The 23,829-nt window shown below is 38.6% G+C and overlaps 1 protein-coding gene across 1 annotated transcript in view; it reads right to left on the reverse strand.

Annotated features, from left to right (window-relative positions):
• The window catches only part of TENM3 (teneurin transmembrane protein 3), a 492,684-nt gene that overhangs the window by 432,860 nt on the left and 35,995 nt on the right, over positions 1-23,829 (reverse strand). Inside the window, exon 2 of the mRNA XM_035004286.1 lies at positions 11,194-11,500. Within this exon, the coding sequence (XP_034860177.1) occupies positions 11,194-11,425 (232 nt within the window). The 5' untranslated portion in view covers positions 11,426-11,500. The remainder of the gene's footprint in view (positions 1-11,193; positions 11,501-23,829) is intronic.

A 23,829-nucleotide genomic window follows, 5' to 3' on the forward strand; every position in this document is an offset into this window, starting at 1 on the left:
CTTTCTTTCTTTCTTTCTTTCTTTCTTTCTTTCTTTCTTTCTTTCTTCTTTCTTTCTTTCTTTCTTTCTTTCTTTCTTTCTTTCTTTCTTTCTTTCTTTCTCTTTCTCACTCTCTCTCTCACCAATTCTATGAATGGATTTTTGTTGTGTTTACTTCATATACCTTTATAAATATTTTTGAGTAAAATTTTGAGTAAAGCAATTCATAAATTGCTCTTTTCTGGGGGCTTCTTCCTAAGCCCAAACTTCACAATTGTCTAGAAAGTCCTCACTTTAGGAATGCATTGTGTTCAGAAGTTGATAGGGATCAGTACAGTTGACCCCTGAATAACACAGGTTTGTACTGCTTGGGTCCACTTATATGTGGATTTTTTTTTATATGGTACAGTGCTATAAATGTATTTTCTCTTCTTTATGATTTTCTTAATAGCATTTTCTTTGCTCTAGCTTACTTTATTGTAAGAATAGGGAATATAATACATGTAACATACAGGCATCCGAGTATATGTTAATTGACTATGTTATCGGTAAGGCTTCCGGTCAATAGTAGTCTATTGGTAGTTAAGTTTTGGAGGAGTCAAAAGTTAGACGTGGATTCTCAACTGTGTGGGGTGTCAGGGCCCCCAGTACCCATGTTGTTCAAGGGTCACCTGGGTATATTTTCCCATGAAAATAAGCCATGATGGAACGTGTAAGTCTATTAAGTTAGTTGTATCTGACGAACTGGATTAACAGCACAGTAGAGCATGACATCCAGCTAAGGAGGCTGTCTCCTTGAAAAAATGTGTTCAGAATTCCAACAGGGAAAACCTCTCATCACCATAGCCTCTTCCATTAATTTTCTGCTTTCCAAGGTGGGAGGAACTCCCCAGGCACACCGCTGGTAGTCACGAGGTACACAAATGCTCAGCGCCAGAAGCCAGGATACAAGCTGTGTGGTGGGAGTGCAGGAGCTGGGATCAGTTCCCGCCTTTCTCAGACCAACAGGAAAACAGATCACCTTTCCATGTGTTTACTGACCACTTGAGTTTGTTCTTCGGCGAGCCGTGTATTCATGCCATTTTCCCATTGGATTGTTTGTCTTTCTGTTTCCAATTTGTAAAAGTTACTCTTAGTATATTATGTATATAGACCTTACATCTGTCACAGAATTGTAAACACACGTCCCAATAATAATTTTGTTTATGGTATTTTCATTTACATACAGAAGGTTTTAAATAAAAAAAAAAGTAATCATTTAAGCTTTTCTTCCCGGGTTTTCTGTTTCTATTAGAATGGTCTCCCCTATTTTCGAGGTGTACGTGTGATCTCTGGGGCAGGCCGTGTGGATTCACAACCACTTTTTCCTTGCCTTCCTCTGTTATAAAAGCTGGAAAGCAAAAATAGTAAATGTTCCCTCTTCTCACGCAGCTAAGCGTAGCCAAGTATAACAGTTCTGAAAAAAGAGATGTAGGAAGACGTCTCTGGGGAATAAAAAGAAACAGTCCAGAGTAGGGAAGGCCTTCTCCCCTTTGCTTTTATCCTGTTTCAGCCAGGAATATGAAAATGCAGCAAACATCTGGGGCTCCACAGGACAAAGGCCACACGCTAAGGATGGCAGAGCAAACAAAGACAGAAGGAACCTGGGTCCTTGATGGCATCTTCGGACCCTGAACAGTCTACCTCTGGACTTCTTGTTTTGTCAAGAAATAATTAATTGTTAGATGTTTAAGCCATTGTTTTGGGAGCTTCCTGCTACTCTCAGATCAAGTCATTCCTCCTTTATTCTATCTTTCAAATTAACTTCTAGAATTTTTTTTTTTTTGCTTTACTTTTTACATTTGTCTTTAATCCATCTTATTTTTGAATATGCTGAGAGATATGGGTCCAATTTTATATCCTTCCAGATGGATAACCAGTTGTGCCAGAACCATTTATCAAATCCCACTGAATAGAAAAACCATTTTCTGTTTTATGCTAAATTTCCCCATATACTAGGATCTATTTCTGAAATTTTAGTCTTTTGCACTGACTGACTTGCCTTTATTTATGCCAATATCATATAGATGTGATTACAGTGGCTTCATAGCATTTTATTTTTATTTTTTTAAGATTTTTCATTTATTTATTTGAGAGAGAGAGAATGAGAGAGAGCACATGAGAGGGGGGAGGGGCAGAGGGAGAAGCAGGCTCCTTGCTGAGCAGGGAGCCCCATGCGGGACTCAATCCCGGGACTTCAGGATCATGACCCGAGCCAAAGGCAGATGCTTAACGACTGAGCCACCCAGGCGCCCCAACATTATGTTTTTTTTTTTTTTTTTAAGATTTTATTTATTTATTTGAGACAGAGAGAATAAGAGAGAGAGAGAGAGAGAACACATGAGGGGGGGAGGGTCCGAGGGAGAAGCAGGCTCCCTGCTGAGCAGGGAGCCCAATGAGGGACTCGATCCAGGGACTCCAGGATCATGACCTGAGCCGAAGGCAGTCGCTCAACCAACTGAGCCACCCAGGCGCCCGCTTCATAGCATTTTAAAAAAAGATATATGTTAAGGCCATTTTATCCTCATTATTTGCCTTTTAAGTATATTTTTGGCTATTTCCAGATTTATTCCTCCATGTGAACTTTAAGACTCCGTTCTCCAATTAAAAACAAACCTTGACCTCCACACATTTATTTTGGGAGAAGTGAGAGTCTTATGATATCAATCTTCCCATCTAAAAACATTGACTGTCTTCCCATTTATTCGGATCTTGTTTTATGTCTTCCAATAACATTTTACAGATTCCTTCATATTAGGTCCCATACCACTCTTATAAAATTTATTCCAAAGAGGTTTATAGTGTTTGTTGCTATTGGGATAGGAAGTTTTTTTCTGACTTCCAATCTAGCCAATTGTTACTTAATAATTACTTAAAAATAGTATTTAACATGCACCGGACATTATTCTAAGCAGTTTACATATATTAACTCATTTCATTCTCAACAAACTATAGATTGAACAGAGAAATTAAGTAATTGGCCCAAGCCAGTTGCTTGGCCAAGATTAAGTCACTTGGCCAAGATCAGGTCACTTGCCACTTGGCTAATGAATGGCAGATCTGGGGCTCAAACACAGATCACCTAGATCAGAATCTATACTCTTAACTACCATCCTACATTACCTATGATGTCTATATATTTATCCTGTATTCCTCCAGGTACCTTGCTTCAAACTATATATTTTTTAACTTCTAGAGACACATAGTTTTTGTATGTATACAATTGATATATAATTAATAGAAGTGCTGATTTTAACTTTTTCCAAAATATAAATCAATTATTTTTCTTCTCTTACTGCAATTGCTAAAACATCTAAAACAATTTTGAATTTTGATTGTGGGAGAGTAGGTGAGCCTTTCTCATGTTCCTGATTTTAGTTCAAATGGTCCTAGGATCTCACCAATTAGAATACTGTTTAATTTTTTTTTGATGATCTGATCATCTTATTTATGACTAAGATATTTAAATGTTTTTATTCTTGTTTTACTTAGTGAGTTTTATTTTAATAAGGAATGGTTTCTAAATTTTATTCCAAACCTTTTCATCATTTATTGATAAGATAATGTTTTTCTACTTTGGTTTATTAATCTAATTATTTTAATAGACTTCCTAACATTGAAAAATCCTCACATTATACCAAGGATTAGTAACTACTTGGTTATTAATTTGGCCTAGACTATTACCCTTTTCATACATTGCTAGATTCTTACATGCGAATAGTTATATAGACTAATTTTTACACATATATTGAGAAGTAATTTTGTTCTAGATAGACTCTTATGTACTATTTTAATCAAGTTAGTATTAAGGTTATTAAGGTTATACCAGCTTCATAATGTGAATTTCAGTACTTTCAATCTTTTGGGTGTTTATGTTTGGTGTTAAATAGCTTTTTGAACCTTGGATTGAGCTACACTTTAAAGGTTTTGTAAAATTTACCTAGAACAGAAATTTCACCAGAAGGAACTCTTTCCTGGGTAATGGTGCCCTTTCAGCAACTTTTTAAATCTCTTCTGAGGTAATTGGTCTTGTTGAGTTCTCTCCATTGTTTTGAAATAACTTGGGGTCAATCATATTTTGCTAAGAAAAAATAAATTCCTCTAGATTTAAACTGTTGTGTGGAGCAGTCCCTTTTAGTTGTTACGCAGTCTTCAGTATCTCTATTTTTGTTCTCATTATTTTTTAATTGGGATCATCTGGGGCTTTCTATTTCCTTGGTCTTTTTAAAGAATCAGCTTTGTTGTTTGTTTTTAATTTCAGTTTTGTCCTGATTATCTCCCACCTCCATTTCCTTTGGTTTATTTTTCTGATATTTTACTCATTTCTTAGGATGTATAGCAAATTCCTGTTTGTTGGTCTTTGTTCTTTAAATATATTCCTTCACAACATATTTTTCCTATTATTATGGCTTTCTCTGTCTCCTGTAAAAAAGCAGAACTTTCTTTTCCTTGCTTTCCATTGCTTCTTATCAAAATCTAGGGTTGCCATAATGCATGGAAGGAAAGAGCTTTTGTTAATTTTTTGGTTATTTATTTCAAATTTTACTGAATTATAAGATCAAATGTTTTGACTTATAAAGTCTCTACTTTTCTGATGTTTTTAAATGTTTCTTTTTGTGGCTAAATGCACAATCGGTTTCTGCATTCTACGGAATTATGAAAATTCATATCCCTTCCATCTCCTGGTTATAAATGTCTGTACATATATCTTAGCTGAAAATTTTTATTAATATTATACAATTGCTCCCTTATTTTTGTCTTTTAGATCTGATGCTGAAGGAGGTGAACCAAAATATCCCTCAATAAATGTATTTTAACAACCATTTTTTTCTAATACTTCTTGCTTTATAAACTTAGCTACTACTTGTTTAATGTGTGCAGTTGAAGAGTATTCATCCTTCTGTCTTTTATCATTTGATTTATCGTCCTCTTTATCTTGTTTAGTGTTTCTAATAGTAAATTCTGCTGTTCCTAATATTATTACTGCCATTCTTGCTTTCCTTTTGTTTTTGTTGGTATTTACCTGATACTTCTTTATCCATCTCTTTATTCTCAACCTTTCTTTTACCATTTTAAGTCCATTTATTATAAATGCCAATAACTTATAAACCAACGGAATAGTTCTGTTTGTGTCAAAATTCAGCATATTTACATTTCATGTAATATGTAATATAGTAGATTTGCCTTCTTTCATCTTGTTTTATGGTTATTCATGATTGTACTTGCTTTCTCTTTTTCCTTGGAGCGGTTTCTGCTAAATTGATCAGATTGCTATTCATTCCTTTTCCCCTCTTGCTAATTAGGTAGGTCTATTGTGCTTTTCTCATTCCTCTAATGATTACCTCCCTTTCCTGACATTCATATTCAAATACATGTTTTTCCTTATTATATGAATGCAAGGTAGCAATTATCTTCCTCCATTAAAACTCTATTCCATGACTGTTTCCCCCTCTCCCTCTTTAGGTGAGATTTTGGAACACGTTTACTTTCCTCCAGCTACTGGATATTGCTGAGATAAGTGATCAGTTTTAGCTCGAGCCTTTTTTTAAGGTCTCCCTTGTCATGCTTTGTATACATTTCCAGTTGCTCTGCCATCATCATTTGGCAATTATCCACATATGTACTGCGAAGTTGACTGCTCATCACTGTTTCCTCTCCTCTTCATGGGCTGTGATTCTGATTCAGTCGGTATTGCTTTCTTGACTACTTCCTTCGATGGTGTACATTGCTGATACGGTCTTTGCAGGTCCCTAACTATCTTGCACTTTCTCTGAGAGATGAGTGATGTCTTCCCTGCATAGAGAATCCCTGGGCTGTGGTTCTTTTCTCTTCGTAGATGGTATTGTATTGTCTTCTACTTTCATTGTTGTAGATGAGAAATTCATCAATCTTTTTGTTTCTTTTTTTTTTTAAGGTTTTCATTTATTTATTTGACAGAGACATAGCGAGAGAGGGAACACAAGCAGGGGGAGTGGGAGAGGGAGAAGTAGGCTTCCCGCCTAGCAGGGAGCCTGATGCGGTGCTCAATCCCAGGACCCTGAGATCATGACCTGAGCCAAAGGCAGATGCTTAACAACTGAGCCACCCAGGTGCCCCATCTTTTTGTTTCTTTTGTAAGCAACAAGAAAAGTAACTTGTTTTTCTCCATAGAATCTTATAAAATATCTTTTTCTCAAAAGTCACAAAATTTCTCTAGGATGGGCTTAGGGGTGTGTGTATGTGTACACGTGTTTTTTTTTTTTTTTTTTAATTTTACCTGGAACTTTGTTTCTTGTTTTGAGTTGTTTCCTCTACTTGTTCTTCAAAACTATTAATTTGGATTTCATTGATGAGCAAATAATCTTCTTCAATGAATCTATTACATTTTTTTGTTTGTAAATGATGGCTTCCGCCCTCCCCCGACCCCAGCATTTGGTGGTTATTGTCAGTTTTGTTGTTGCTGCCTTTTTCCGTACTTAGATTTCTGTGAGCGCTCTTCTACTTTTTTGTTTGGGTTCAAGTTCTCCTCTTCTATCTCCATTGCTCATTTTCATTAGCAGCTTCCTGATTTGTTTGTCTTGCCTTGCATCCTATCCCACTTCCTGCCTTTTGGTGCCATTAAGCACGTTGTGGCTTTCCTGGGGTGCCTTAGCAGTAAGTCCTATTAGACTCTAGAGACAAATCTTTCTCCTCCCTGTTTCCTTGCCTGGCACTCTCACAATATCAGAGTGGAGACAATGCATCTGCTTGGGTTCCCCAGCTCCTGAGGGACCAAGGACACCAGCTGCAACCTTCACTCCCGGAAGGACCGTGGAGAGGGAGATCAGCCTCTTTGCTGCCACGAAGTCACAGCTTTCTTTCTGATCTTCACCCCAGGGCTGCACCCCCATTCTGAGCTCTCATCTGACCCCAAGGGAAAAACTGCCCGCATGAGCTTTGTCCTTCAGGGCCCTGTAGAATTCTAGATCTCCCTTGCACCCTGGATCACCGCTCAGCTCGGAGGAGGTAAGGAGTTGGCTAGGGGATGGGCAGATGAGGCATTATTCAAGCCCCCATAGGGCCGGAATCCTGGACACATATTTACGGGAAAACTTGGATTCCTCCTCTAATGTGCTTTTGTTTCACAAAAGGGAGTTATTCTTGGTAAGGAGGAATATTTGTAGAAAAGATGGACTCAGGATGCAGCCCATTAAGGAGGTGCAGCAGTGAAAAATCAGGGTCTGTGGGATCTACTACACTTGAACTGGTCTTAGACCAGCAATGTGATGAGGGGAGAAGCCTAAGCCATGTTTCTGAGAGCCGGGGGCGGGGGTGCTACTGACAAGGGAAGCAGGGAGAGAAGGCAAATCCCAGAGCAGCGGTAAGGAAAAAGGAGAGTTTCTAGGGCCAGAAGCAAGCTGTCAGGGAAGACTTGCACTGAGCCACACTTAGACATCAACGAGTGCCTATCTTTGTCAATCTGCCCTCCTGCTTCCCTTTCCTACTTTGCAAATTTATGTTCTGTTTTGATGTCAGGTATGTATAAATACAGACATAATGTTATCTGTTGTTCAAATTTAAAAACGGATGACCTTCCTCCCCATTGCCATTCTATAAGTGAAGAGTAAATGGCGGTCTTTTCATTTTAAAATTCTGCAATTCACCACCCAACACCGATGACTGACTGACTGGTAAACGTTTTTGGGTGAAGACTGTCTCAGAGTTGTTCTTTTCAGGCTCATGGTTCTGGGGAACAAAAGCATTCTGATTTCCAGACATCACCTTGTTTCAAAAGTCACCCTCACGGCCAATATTCCTTGTTGGACTTGATAAGCATTTTCATTTGGTTAAGGACACTACAAACAATGTATATAGTGCAGAGAAAAAAAAAAAAGATCTCTTATTTTATCATTTCTCTAAAACTGTGGGATGATCTTCTGCAGCTGTTTTGTGAGAAATGTGTCTCAGACCTGACAGGATAAATTCTCTTCAAAGATGAATCAAAGAAAATAGTATCCAAGAATGCAAAACAAGCCATTGTTACCCTAACCCCATCACACCTACAGAGAGTTCCACAGCTGCTAAAAGAACAACTATTTCCATCACCTAATAAACCACATGAAGAGACTGAAAAAAAAGAGACAGAGAGACCTTTGTGAGATCCAGTCAGATTACACACTATTGTGAAAACGAAATCATCCCCAGCTTTATGGCATCTAAATAGAACATGTAATTAACGAGAGTCACCTGCCCATCAGGAAAGCCACAAAAAAATGATTAAAATCAAGTTTGATGACAGGCCACAAAATTGGTCAAGAAACATAAAAACATTGTGCTTCTAGATTTGAATTCTCCACGTAATTGCATTAACAGGGGTCTCTACTTAGCCCTTCCTCCGGCTGGAGCGGCTTTTCCCGTGTCATTCAAAGAATCAGTGGATGGAGAATTGACAACTTGTTTTAAAACTCCACGGACAAGCTAAATGAGCATGATTCTTTGGAATTGTTTCAAATATCTCTGGCTACTCGTAATATTTTTTCATCTTTCATTTTTATTATGTGCATGATGTCAGGAGCTGTGGCAGGAAGCACATTTTGTCAATTAAATAATTAATCCCACAGCATAATAGTCAGTGAGGAAAAATTGACATTTGTCAGGTTCAAAAAAAATGAAAGCCTGGGAGGATTTTGCATTAGGCTTGCTTGAGAAACACATAATCTGATCGCAGACTCTCCTTAGTCATTGCTCTGCTACATTTACTGCTCCAGCCCCGCACATTCCCTGTATCAAACCACCGGAGAGAGAAAGTATCTGCAGCATCACCCTCTCCCTCATCCTCATCCCACCTGGTCACAAAGAATCCTATCAGTTTTATTTCCTAAAGATGTCTCCCCATTTCTCTCTATCCACACCAGCCAAACTGGCCAAAATTAACACCGCTCAAGCAAAGGGCGATTCTTAAATGGAATTGCCCGTTTTCTGCTGTGGTCCCTGCCCAGAGGTTGGAAGCCGAGCCCTAGGGGTGGACCGGCCCGGGTTCGAGTCCCAGCTCAGCTGTGGCCGGCCGCGGGATGTGAGACCTCTCCATCTGGGAAAGAAGGGCGCTACTGGCCAACTGCAGCCCCCCCCCACCCACCCACACACGCACCCCGTGACTGGGGAGGGTTAGCTGATTGTGCACATAACCTGATTAGCGCCCTGACTGGAGCCTACTAAGGAATCAGTGCATGTTGGCTATAAACAGTAGTACATTCCATTTATGTTTTTAATATGACCTGATTTATGGACATGTCAGGTGGACTGCGGCACTGTCAGACTCTCGCTTTTCCTTTCTCTTCTGCCTTGAAACCTCTTCTCCTTCCTCCATTCAGTGGCTCCTGACCAGGGGCCTCCTTCTGCTCTTTGCTCACTCTCCCTTTCCTCTGCCCCCTTTCTTTCTCCCCTCCTTGGCTGGTGAGAAGCTGAGTAATCGTCCTCTTTGGTCCCCTAAGAGCTTCGGTTCCAGGGTTCCTACAGATGGTACTGCCATGTCACCCACAACAGTCTGAGCTGGATTAGCGCTGCCTAGGAGGTGAAAATTTCAGCTCGCTATTTTTAACCCGTTTAAGCATCCTCTGTGCTGCCAAAACTAAATGCTTGCTTGGGGTGGAGATGAGCCTCCTCCACGCATCACACCACATGTGCGGGTTTTTTTTTTTTTTTTTCCTTTAAATGGTATTCCACAATGTCTTTTTTTTTTTTTTTTTTTCAAGAGGGCACTAAGCAGTTGTTTTTGTTACAAAAAGCAAGGCTTCACACTGGGTTCAGATTGCATGCATTTCACAGTACCTATGATTTTTTAAATTGGTGAAAAAATGTGCCCCGATAATCTGTATCAGCTGTGTAGACAATACGAAAGAAAACAATTGGGTTGGGAATTATAAGACCTTGTACAATGACTTAAAAGTCCCTTGACTGACCCAGAGAATGTATCCCAAATATATGTTTTAGATCTTCCCTTAAAAACTGGATTAAAAAATGTTAAGCTACTTTGTCCCCTTTCATAAACTATGATACTTGTAATATTCGTAAGACATGCTTTAGGGACAAAAAAAGTCTCTCTTCAGCAAGTCAGATGAGTCTTCTTTGAGGTAAACTGGTTTGGGTGAGTGAACGCTGTTCCAATCTAGTTAGGATGGCTCTTTCCACAAGGTAGAGAAGAAAAGAACCATGGAAAATTTCCAAACTTTTGAATGATTTATTGCTTTATTACTTTTTCTTAAATTTGTTCCTGCTCAATATCAAACTGTTAGTCACACTGTTTGTAAGGTGACTGGAAAAGAATGAAGATATTCTTTACATTTGAAGTTTAATTTGTTTTTCCTCATCTCCTGATTAAATTAGCTAAGGGATGCTAAGTTCTATGCAAATTGACTAAGCAATACAAATGTAAGAGGATTTTATTTTTACTAGGAGTAATCTTGCCCCCATTTCAAAAATGTATTAGAAGAAACAAAATAGAACTACAGATGCCAAGTTTAAAATAAGCTATTGTCTGAAAGCGTGGAAATTGGTAGGTTTAAGATTGTGAAGTAGTTACAGAAGTCATTATGCCGCGGGTAGAATATGCAGGCAGCAAACAGAGCATAAAAATGTTCAACAAATACATGCGAATGACAAAACCACCATGGATTACATTATGAGAAGCAAGGATGTTTTAGGTGTAACTTTAATGTTCTAGATTGCCTGCCAGAGAGAAAACTGAACCCTCCCATAGCAGGTTCTTGTCTTTATAGACAGGTTGCATGGATCATGAGATTATTCAGAATAAGGATTCTTACTTTCTAATGAGGGTAACAGGGCTTTTCTCACCACTGTTCCTTTTCCCTCGCATCAGTTCTAACTGTAGGAACAATGCCTGTGAGCACCTTCATGAGCCAGTGAGGTAGCCCAAGAGACCTGGGTGTCCGGTTTATGCACACACAGTGGCCATGTGCAGAATCGCGAAGCTCACACACAAACTGCGTACTGTGATTCTACATGTGTCGGTCCCCTTATCTGGAGTCAGTGGGCCTGTAGGTGGCTTTCTACCTTTACTCTGGAATACGATGTGACCATCTCATATCTCAAAAATCTGAATCAGAGTGATAGGCATCAGACTTGGAGCGGGGAGAAAAAGTGACACCTACAAGTTGGCACCATTTGAGCACGCCATGTTTTATGAGAACCATGACCTACCTTGTCTGGTGTATTCGTCTGCCTCTCTGTGAACCAAATCCTTTACTCTGTTTCCGTAAAGCAGCCGTGAGGAATCGTGATCAAAAGCTTTCAAGGTTTCACTGGAACTGTAAGACTTCTGTGTAGGTACCCTACACTCCTCATTGTCCGCTGAGGAATTTGTATACCGCCGTTCTTTCTCTCGTCTGCTCTTGGTCAGCGAGCAGTAAGGCCTACGTTCTTTCACATCCATACTTCATTCCTTCTGGGCGCACATCAGTCCAGCTTGGCACAGATTACACTCAGGGTTCAGCTCTCATTGGCCTCTCTGTGAAGATAAAAGGTTTGCATAATGTCAGCATAACATTCATCTAAAAACGGACTGCCTTACATCCTTCTCAATCTGGAAAATGGTGGAAAGTAATATTATCGCCTGTCTAGAAAACTTGCTTTCAACAACAACAAAAAAATGAAAATTTGTGAAATCACTGTAAAATATCCAGTATTACCAGGAAGTGAGGCATACTTTCTGTTACTGAGAGTTAAGGATGCTTGTTTAAGGTTATAGTACCTTAGTACTATAGTACTGATTTTTCACATTAATAAAAAAAAATTAAGCCACGATCAAATTTCACTACAGAAGCCAGCTCAAAGTTGGCCTCAATATGTTTGTTAAATTTTCCACAATGGGACAATTTTCTCTCACAGCATTTTCTCCATTCACAAATAAATTCCCTTTCTTTTTCTTACAAAAATTAAACTATTTTATTTCTTTTGATTTTTTTTTAAGGGCAGGAGCAAATTGGGAGCTTCTTGGAAGTGAAATTTTGTCAAATACATTGAACATTTTATTAATTTTTGCAAAGACTTTTTCTTCTGTCGGCACAATTTTCATGTTTTAAGGACCTAAAGGTCTTCAACCATGGAAAAAGCAGATCCTTCTCTCCTTCTCCTCTCCTAAAAATGCATTTTCCTCTCTAGAAAATGAATTTAATCTGTGCTATCCCAGGGGTGCCTGGGTAGCTCAGTCGGTTAAGTGTCGGCCTTGGCCTCAGGTCATGATCCCAGGGTCCTGGGATCGAGTCCCGCACAGGGCTCCCTGCTCAGCGGAGAGTCTGCTTCTCTGCCTTCCCCTACTCCCTGCCTTCCTGCGTGCGGGTGTGTGTGCTCTCTCTCTCTCAAATAAATACATAAAATCTTAAAAAAAAAGTGCTATTCTTATTTTAAGGCAATTCAAGTGGCTAATTTGATGGGGTAGTTTTTACAACTGCCAGAGGCAAAATTAAGTTAGAAGGAGCAAGGCGAATTATGTTTCTTTGCTTAGCAACTGTTTCTTCCTGATTTTGCTCAATGGACAGGGGTAAAAGTGACTGGGCCTAAGGAGGGATGGCTGCCCAGGACTAATCAGCTTTCATTTTTTAATTTTTTTTGAAGTTTATTTATTTATTTATGTAATCTCTACACCCAATGTGGGGCTTGAACTCAAGGCCCCGAGATCAAGAGTCACTCTCCTCTGACAGAGCCAGCCAGGCATGCTTAATCTGCACTTTAAATGATCCTCCGTTGTCTTTACTCTTTCTCATTTGATCTTTCTCTTAAATCTGAAGGTCCCCAAAGGCCTTCTGTGTTTGCTCCCACTCCACTCCTTCTTTCCTAAATTCACTTTTTATTGGAGTGATTCCATAATCAACTTGAGACAAATGATTTCTGGTGGCCCCAGATCTTCTCTTGGTTCCACATCCTTAGGGCTGTGACTTCTTCTTAGATATTTTCTCCCATGGAGAATCCCTTTCCCAAGGAATCTCTCCCTCTCTCTTGATCTTTGGCTCTCATTATACACATCACACCTCTCTTTAATGTGCTTTCAACATGGCGTCATGGTGCTGACTCGGACTCTCTCACATCGGCTCAGTTTACATCTACGCTGTCAGCAACCCTCTGTTCTGTCTGAGCAACATTATGACTCCTCTACCTTTCACTTTCTAACTTCTGCCTTCCATACAGCTATAAGGAGAGTGGTGAAATTCTGAGCTGGAATGATCACAGAGTTCCAGAGCCTATGCTTAGAAAATCTGGATGGCTCCTCTTGCTATCTCTTGAACCAAATTGTATCTTCTCCTATCCCTACTGCCCATGAAGGGTTATCTCACATGGGCTTCCACATTTCCCTGCTACCGAACTGAGCTGGGCTGTTAAAAGTAGTTGCTAATATTTACCTTGGCTGTTGAAACACATCTTGAACCCCCTACCCTTTTCTGATTTTCCATGAATCTGATTAAATAAAAAAAAAATTACATTTTTTCACTGACCCCTTCTGATTCATTACCCCATTATTCTCTTTACAAATTCTTCCAAACGCTCTTTTTTTTTTAAGATTATATTTATTTATTTGAGATGGAGCAAGAGAGAGAGAGAGAGAGCACAAGCAGGGGAAGCAGCAGAGGGAGAGGGAGAAGCAGACTCACCGCTGAGCAGGGAGCCCGATGCGGGGCTCGATCCCAGGACCCCGGGATCATGACCTGAGCCGAAGGCAGACGCTTAACCAACTGAGCCACCCAGGTGCCCCCCAAACGCTCTTAATAGAAATTGAATTTCTCTTATTGTAGCTGTCCTTTGAATTTAAGATAATAAATAATTTCAAGATACTGTAACAGGACATATTTTTATATGACATGTTTAAAATAACACACCAATTCACTCTCTTTATTCCGGGGAAAACAAAAGTTACTTTAGGTCAATATTTATTGAATGACTATTATGTATTCGGCTCTCTTCCACATACTGAAGACATACCATTAAATAAAACAATGTCCCTACCCTCATGGAGCCTACCTTTTGTGGAGGGGAATCAGGTACATTCTTTCCAATAGAGTGAATGTGTATGTCTGAGTTCAAGAAAAATCTTGTTTCCATAGTGATCTCAATCTCTTTGGAGAAAAGGCCGTATCAACTCTCATAACTAAATGATTATCAAAAAGCTTTCAGCTGGCCAGATAAATATCATAATTCAAGCATTTTTAGTAATAGAACTTTGGATTTGAAATTATTACAAAAGCTCCAGTTCTTGCCTTGAGTTGACATCTATTTTAAAATAAGTGCTTCTATATATATACACATATGTATGCATCTTTATGCTTTAAAAATGGACTGATTGAAGCAAGAAGAAATTGTTTCTTTGTTTTTTTTTTTTTCTCCACTGCAGTTTTGCTTCAGCAAATTAGACCAGGCACTGGTAAACTCTAGTACCTCAGCCAAATCTGACCCATCACCTGTTTCTGTAAATAAAGCTTTATTGGAACACAGCACATGTATTTATGTACGTATTGTCCTTGGCTGTGTTCACGCTACAAAGACAGAGTTGATGGTTGCAACTGAGACTGTAGTGAACTGAATGTGTCTCCCAAAAAGATACATCGAAGTTTTAACCCCTAGTACCTGTCTGTGAATGTGACCTTATGGTCTTTGTAGTGGCAGTCAAGTTAAGATGAGGTTATATTGCATTAGGGTGGGTCCTAAATCTAATGACTGGTGTCTTCCTAAGAGACGGGAGAAGGAGATTTGGATACAGAGATGTACAGACAAACAGGAGAGTAGACCATGTGAGGACAGAGGTGGGGGTTGAGTGATGTAGTTATAAGCCAAGGAACACCTAGGGTTGTGAGCCAATGGCAGAAGCTAGGAGAGAGGCATAGAACAGATTCTTCCCAAGAACTTCAGAGAAAGCATGGCACTGCCCATACCTTCATTTTCATACTTCTTGCCTCCAGAACTGAAAAGATAAACTTCTGTTGTTTTCAGCCACTGAGTTTGTGGTAGTTTGTTACCACAGTCCTTGGAAACCAATGTAGAGACCTGATGGCCTGCAAAGTTTCAATTATTTCCTGTCTTGCTCTTACAGAAAAAATGATCATTCATATTTCCATTCTGTCTTTAATTGTCCCTTTGGATCTTAGAATGCAAAATGTGTTCTCTATTATACAATCCATGATACAGTATTACGATCTTGCAAATTAGATAATAAGCTCTTTAACGTGGTAATACAAATATATATCATCAATAGTAAAGATGCATCCCTATGGTGATGTTACCAATGTTTAAAAATCAGTATCAATAAAATGTTAATAAATGAGGAATAAAAAGATGATTTTAAGTATTCTTGAGCTTTATAGAATATCTCTAGCACCAAATATATGACTTTTATTTGTGAAGCAATTTTGAAATGCCATGATAGAGATATAGTATTCAAATATACCATCAAAGACAAAGACATTTTGATCTTAGCAATTCCAAACAATAAAAAGTCTTTTGCATCTGTCTCTCCATTTTTGTACATAGTTCAAACTCTTCAAGGATTTAATCTACACTGTAATGTTTTAACCACTATAATGCTTCTGATGGAAGTCAATGAGTTCAATATGACTTCAAAAGGCAGTTTTCTGCATTAACTTCTGCACTCACAGCTAAGGATTTGAAGGTTAAAAAATGCAGCTGCTTAAGTAGGGCTAAATTGTTGAAGCACTTTGATGGTGATTGCACAGTCCTACACAGGAAAAGCGTCACTGTGCACATATTCCACCTAAAGCATTTAGTGAACAGGATCTTAGCTGCAACGGTGGGCAAGGCATTTGAAAAAATAAGGAAAAACTATTAGAAATAAAGTTGACTCAAAAGTTCTGATTCAACTTGCTACAGCGTGTATATAACAATATCAAACTGATCAAACTCAGTTACTAACCACAGCACACCTCTGGAAAATATAGCTGGTCTTAAAGCAAATTCCATTATTGGGTTATTAATTTTTTTCAATTTTTTCTGCAAAGTATTTGATTGACTAAATGAATGGGCAGGACACCAGATTTAGGGTAATCGTATCATCTATTTCAGATATATTAGTTAAACCTGCTTTGAAACTTGGCCACAGAACTTAGCAACAGTCTTACATTGTTTCATAACATGTTCCTAATTCAAAAGAAACATTTTTTAATTGTACTTTTAGCATGTAATCTGATTTTAATTGGACTTAGTATATCTTTAAAACCCTTCAGCCAATGATTACAATGTATCAGGCTTATAACAAACATCCCCAGAATCATTTGTACTTCAAAAAATTCAATAAGCTTATGTGTCTATCTAGCAACTGAAATAAAAACAAATATTCAAGCCCAAAGGATTAAGTAACCTGTTGGTCAAATTCACTCATGCTCCCACTGTTAGTTATTTTCTGTAAGAATTACAAATTCCTGAATGTCACTTTGAATATCTTCTGCACAGATTGTCCTCCTACATTTATAATAGTTTGAAAAAGCTCACTCAAAAGAATAAGTGGACTTCAGAAAAACACTAATTTACTCAAACATGTTTTAGATTACAGATCTAAATTACGCTATTCATACACAATATCAAGAAAATTTTACCTTTTGTTATTCACAATTCATATTTTCCCTAATAAGTTAGTATTTATGATTTATTATCAGTTATGTTAATCAAACAGTAAGTACAACTTTGCCACATCATAAGAATCTCTAAGTGCTTCCTTTATTGAATAGCCAGATGAATGCCAATTGAGCAGAAGAGGAAATCAATTGCTATTGTTCATTTTAGAGGAAATCTTGTTTCCTGAGGCAAATTTACAAATCCAAGAATTAAAACAATTAAGTGCAAAAATAAAATTATATTATGATGAATTATTTGTAATGCTAAACCCAAGCACAACTAAAATTTGAGCTTACAGTTTTATTTATTTATTTATTTTTAAAGATTTTATTTATTTATTTGAGAGAGAGAGTGAGCGAGCGAGCGAGTGAGAGAGCACGGGGTGGGGGAGGGAGGGTCAGAAGGAGAAGCAGACTCCCCACTGAGCAGGGAGCCTGATGCAGGACTCGATCCTGGAACTCTAGGATCATGAGCGGAAGGCAGTCGCTTAACCAACTGAGCCACCCAGGTGCCCCAAGCTTACAGTTTTAAATAGAAGAATACAAGTGAATTAAGATATCCTGTTTGAAGCACAAAGTTAAAACACAAACAAAACTGTGAAAGAAATATGGTGAAAGAGGAGTCTACTAGGAGTAACTAAAGTGATGCTTATTGAGAAGATACAGATACAGAAAAAGTAAATATGGTGAATAATTAATTAATGGTTGAGAAAGTTAAACCAAGGCAAGTTTCTTTCTTTCTCTCTCTTTCTTTCTTTTTTAAGATTTATTTATTTGAAAGAGAGACAGAGAAAGAGAGACAAAGAGAGAGTGAGTACAAGTAGGAGAAGGGGCAGAGAGAATCCTCAAGCAGACTCCCTGCTGAGCACCAACACAGGGCTTGAGCTTACAACCCTGAGATCATGACCTGACCCGAAATCAAGAGTTGGACGCTTAACCAACTGAGCTACCCAGGCACCCCAAGGCAAGTTTCTTTCTTTAAACATGACATTTGATAACAGTAGTAAATAAGAGAGCTGCATGGAGAAGAACTCTGGAAGATTGCCGAGGATCCTTCTTGAGAATTCAGCAGAGTACTGATCAGCACATGTGTGTGAGACTACAGTGGGCCAGAGAACAAGCAATTTGGAAGGATTATAACAGAGTTTCTCAACCTCAACATTACTGACATTTTATACAGAAAAATTCCTTTTTGTTGGGGCCTTATCCTATAGTAGGATGTTTAGCAGCACTCTTAGTCTCTATCCACTAGGTACCAGTAGCACTCCCAGTCATGACAATAAAAAATATCTTCAGACATCACCAAATGTCCCACGGGGGGAAAACTGCCCTTCTAAAGGACCACCAAATTACAGGAAACAGTATCCAGAGCTCACACAATGACAAGAGTCATGTATAGTCCCACTAGCCAGATTGAAAAAAACACAGAATTTATTAGGTAATGTACTCAGAAAGGTCTTGCCTCAGTTGTGGGGAATAATTTAGCACTAAACTAAACATGGTTTTGGTCTCATTTGAAGCCTTAAAAGCAAGACCAGAAAAGATGAAACTGTGTTCAAGTAGCTTAACTATTCCATAACAAAGCTGAAGAATATTACAGGAATACAAAAATACCCAGCAGTCAACAAGGTAAAATTCACAATGTCTGTCATACAATCAAAGATTTCTAACATGCCAAGAAGCAGGAAAATAATGAGGGGGAAAATCAGTCAACTGAAACTGACTCAGAACTGACACAGGTATTAGGATAGACAAGGACATGAAAACAGCTATTATAACTGAATTACATATGGTCAAGAAATTAAATGGAGACAGAGAAGATATAAAAAGGAGACCCAAGTCAAACTTCTAGAGATGAAACTACCATGTCTGAGACGAAAAATACAGTGGATGGGATGAATGGCAGATTCACATTGCTAAAGAGAAGGTAAATGGACTTAAAGATATAGTAATAGAAACTGAACAAAATGAAGCACAGAGAAAGAGAATAAATATATATATATAAATACGTCATCAGTGAGATGTGGGATTACTTTCAGTGATCAATACAGATACAGATGTAACTGGAGTCCCTGAAGGAGAAAACAGGAAGTGAACAGAAGAACTTTGGAGAAACAATAACTGAAAAATTCTCAAATTCAATAAACCCTATAAGGCTACAGATTCCCAGAAGCTCAGCAAACACCAAGCACAAGAAAGAGAAAGAAAATTATGCCAAGGCATTTGGTTGTAATCAAAATTATATATGTATATGAAAAAAAAACCCCACAACAAACAGTGATAAAGAGAAAGGCTTAAAAGCAGACCCAGAAAAAAAGCACATTACATACAGAGTTCCTTGTTGGAAGTAATGTGAGCAAGAAGACTAGAGTAACATCTTTAAAATGCTGAAAGGAAAAAAAATAAAAAACAAAAAACCTGTCATTCTAGAATTCTATAATCAATGAAAATATCTTTCAAAAATAAAGGCAAAATACCTATCTCTTCTAACGTACAAAAGTTGACCACTGGTAGACTCTCATTACAAGAAATGTAAAGGAAGCATTCTAGATGGAAGGAAAAGAACATCAGATAGAAATATGGATCCATGCAAAGGAAAGAACAGCACTCGGACGCGGCAGCTATGTGGTTACATGTATGATATTTTTCTTATTATTTAAATCTCTTTTAAAGATAGATGACTGGTTGCATAAAAATTGTAACAGTATATTGTGAATTTTGTAACAGAGGTGTAAGTAAAGTATATTGCAACAGCAGTGTAAAGGAAGGGAGGGGAGAAATAGTATACTATTGTAAGGTTTTTATACTATATGGGAAGTGGCAAAATATCACCTCAAGAGATACTGTGTTACATCAAAGGTGCATACTTTAAACCCTAAAGCAACCACTAAAATAAGAAAACTGAGAGTTGCAGCTAATAAGCCAACAAAACAAATAATGGAATTATAAAAACTGGAAGCATAAAAAATATGCAACTAATCCAAAGAAGGTAGGAGGAGAGGAACAAAGAATAGATGCGGCAAAATGAACACAAATAGCAAGTTGACAGACTTAAATCTAATGAGGCCAATAATCACATCAAATGTAAATGGTCTAAACACCCCACATGATGCAAAGATTTTCAGATTGGTTAAAAAAATTTTTTTTGTGCTGCTTCTAAGTAACATGCTTAAACATAAAGACACAAATAGGTGAAAAGTAAATGGATGGAAGGGGCGCCTGGGTGGCTCAGTCGCTGAGTGTCTGTCTTTGGCTCGGGTAATGATCTCGGGGTCCTGGGATCGAGCCCCGCATCAGGCTTCCTGCTCTGCTCTCTTTGTCAAATAAATAAATAAAATCTTAAAAAAAAAAAAGTAAATGGGTGGAAAAAGAGGAACCTAAGCGTGGGGTGGATCTACATGCATTAGTATAAAATTGTGCACAAGGACTAGTGTTCCTTCATTTTTTTATTCACTCGTCATACATGTCAAACACGGTGAGAGGCACTGGAAATGTAGAGATGAACAAGCCACAGTCTCTATCCTCTTTCAATTTGAGTGGGGAGATGGGGGCGGGGGGGGTGTTAAATAATTAATCCCACAAATAAATATGCAATTAAAAGTGTAACAAAAACTGCAAAAAAATTGCAAGTTTTAAAGAGAGAGAACAGAAAGTGTGGTCTAATTGAGACTGAGAGCCAAAAGAAGACCTTTCTTGAATGACATTTAGGTGGAGGCCCATAGGATCAACAGGATTTAGCCTGGTCACAAGCATATGTGTCGCGGGAAAGGGGTTGACAGCCTAACAGGCCAGGCTGAGAGAGTAACCTGCTCCGACAAATGCATGCAGGCCGAGAACAGCTTGACAGGACAAATGCCAACAGGGCTGGGGCACAGTGAGTGAGGAGATGTGAGTCCAGAGGAAGCTTGCCGGCCGGGGCAGAGCCTCCTAACATAGGCTAAGCAGCCTCGCCCACAGTGCCTCAAAAATGGCCACCACTGCAGAGTTTGAAATGGGCCACTGACACGCTCAATCAGATTTACAGGGTGGAGAGCACAGAAGTCCAGGCAAGAGAATGCTAACTTGGACTAGGGGATCCAAGGGGACAGTGAAGATTTAGAGAAGCAGACAGATGTGAGAAATAGCCATGGCATCAGCAAGACTTGGGATGGGCTGAAACAAGAGTGAGGAAGAGGGAGGAGCTGAGAAGGACTGGCAGATTGCTGGCTTGAGCATTTGGTGGAGAGGGACGGTTCTGAGACACACAGAGAAGGCCATCCCTCATCACGACTCAATGCATGCTCCCAATCCATGCTTTTCTTTCATTGAAAACATGTATTAAGCCGTAATGTTTGGGAACTAGAAAGTACAGATAAGTGCCCCGCCTCCAAAAAAAAACCACATTAAAATTACTACCTTCTTCACATTTTCGGCCTTCATCCATGTGTGTTTGTACATGTGTTTGTATGAATATATGTGTGTGTCATATAAATACATACATATAATATATGATCTTGTAACTCATTTCTACTTAACATTGTGAACAGTTTCATGTGAGTAAAGATATATTTATGTCTACTTTAAAAATAACAAATTGGAAGGTTACTGTTTTAAAACTCAAAATTATTCTCCATGCTTTATCATGGATAGCAAATATGCAAACTTAGAAAATGAAGAAAATAGGAATAATGTACTAAAATAGCTACTGAATAAGTGTGAATACCGGGAAATTTCTAATTGGAAAATATATAGAACAGTGCCTTAGGCTATAAGAAAAGTGGCTTAAACCTCATCAAATCATTAAAAATTCTTTTAAAATTATTTATATAGAGAAGGAAATAGAAACTGGAAAGGATCAAAAAAGAAAAAAATAGGGATAATGAGGCTAGTTCACTCAGTAATGTAAAGGAAGAATATTATTCTATGATTTAAAAACAAATAAAACAATTCACTTGTATAGTTTGAAATTAAAAGTGATTCTGTTTTTCCTATAACAACTAGGGACAATAGGGATATAAGAGTAATATATATTAATACAGTTATGTGGTCTAGGGTCACAACTGCACCAGGAATGGTAGGGAGAAGGCCATAATCTCCATAATTTGAACAGATGGGGAAAGGCATTAGGATCCAATAAGGCTGAGCTAAATGCAGCTTTCCTACCTTACAGACCTTGCGGGTAAAGTGTAAATAGTATCTCTCAATTTGACTGCCCACCTGGATATCCATCATCAATTTAAGTATTTTTATGATGTTTTAAACCAGAACCCTGAATATAGAGGCCACAGCTGTAGTCATCTGTGTTTCAGCATGAGCCAGGCCTCTGAAAATCTTGCCAGCAATTCTATCTGGTTCAGAGGAAAAATCCAGGAAACAGTTATGTGTCATGTAGATAATACTGTGTTATCCAAATGGCCTCAAGTATATACTGGGTTAAAACAAAAAACAAAAAACAACCAAAAAGATAACTTTGCTATCGCTCAATGTATTGTTCTGATTGAACTGGGTCACAGACTGTCATTCTACCTTCATATGAACATGCTCACCTCAGTGGACACACCAGCCACAGTTAAATACACAATAAAACCAAGAACCGCCATTTACAGAACATTTTTTTATGCTAGGTATTTTACGCATCGTATTTCTACTTTTAACAACAGCTCATCAAGTTCATGTGATTTATCAGTTTTATTGATGGGGAAATGTGGAAAATTAATAAAAAATTCCAAGTCAGACAACCAGCGCCTGGTGAAGCAGGCACTCATAGTCTCATACCCTGGTCTTCCATTCACTTCTTTGAAAAGTTGCCAAACTGTAAGTCCTGTGGAGCATCAACTCCAAATCCACACCTTTCATCATAATGAAAGAAAAATAAGCAAACCTTCTAGATGGCTGAACAACTACAGCTCATTATATCAGAGAAGTGACTCAAAAATGGGTATTACTGACCAGGTGACAGTTGGGAATGCTATGGAAAACTGGACAAGCTTCTTAAATGAAGAGCTAATATTCTTTCCTTAAGTGCTGAGCGTATTCCTCACTTGAAGAGTGGACATAAAAGCTCCTTGATGAATTATTAATTTCAATCTTGATTATTTATTGAGTGCTTAAGATAGGCCAGGTGCTTTACATATATGACCTCACTTAATCCTCACAGCAAGTTTGTTAGCTTGCTACATATTTTCACACGAGAGAACGAAGACCAGGGAGATTAACTGACTTGTCCAAGGTCACGGAGTCTGGAAGTAGCCGAGTGGAATTTGAACGTATTTCGGTGTAATTCCAGATCTGTACTCTTAAAGCACTCGACTGTACTTCCAAACCTTAGAACAAATGGGGGCTTTAAGCAGTCATAAAAACCAACAAATTTTTAAGAAGGTAAAACAAACAAAAAACACAGACGAAGAAAGAGAGGAGAGAGAGAGAGAAATGACAGCAGAGTTCGACAACTTGTGTCAGGATGCCAACAGATCCAGGATTAAGAAAGTCCGTGGAGGCTACCATGTTGAAAAGACCACGAAAAATAATTTGCAGAGATCACAGTACTGGAGAAGCAAAAGTAAAAGCCAAATGAAATTCACCGGAGGAGTAAGAAAGGTGGAAAATTCAAGATCAACTGGAAAAGATAAAATATATTGCACACATTTTCAAGCCTGTCTTCAAGGAAAGACAGTTAAGGAAGAAATAAATGATACCTTCCTAGGGTACTATGTGTTTCATAGGAGGACTCAGGCACTGTTCCCTTGGCTTGTCTCCCAGCCCCCATGGTTCAGTTCCCAGAGGAGGAGGCTCTCCTACATCACAGCCCATGTGGTCATATGGATTTTTTGGGCAAGCCTTGTATTTCTCTGCATAAACGCTTGCCTCTGATGTTGGTTTCCAGAGGTTGAGGTGAAGCAGACCCAGGTCCTGGGGTCGGGGACCTGCCTGCCAGGGATCTCAGGGATTGGTTGAGGAATGAACATGGGACCTGACTCAGGCCAATAAGGTTAGCTCAAGGACATGCACTGAAACTCCATGCCTACTCAAAACCAGCAAATGTGCAGTCGCTCGTATGGGAGGATGTAAACGTGGGTCTTGTGTACATTTTTGTCACCATGGGAGAAAGCGTGCCTGCCACTGAAGTCTGTGTAGAAGAAAAGAGACCTCAGAGAGAGCGAGAGAAATACAATTTTGAACCCACAAATTCTTACCCTGGGTGTTCCAACTAAAAAAATCGATACTACCACACCTGGGAGGACAGGTG

This window comes from Mirounga leonina, unplaced genomic scaffold (assembly GCF_011800145.1).
Source record: "Mirounga leonina isolate KUSES-001 unplaced genomic scaffold, KU_Mleo_1.0 Mir_128, whole genome shotgun sequence".
NCBI lineage: Eukaryota > Metazoa > Chordata > Mammalia > Carnivora > Phocidae > Mirounga > Mirounga leonina.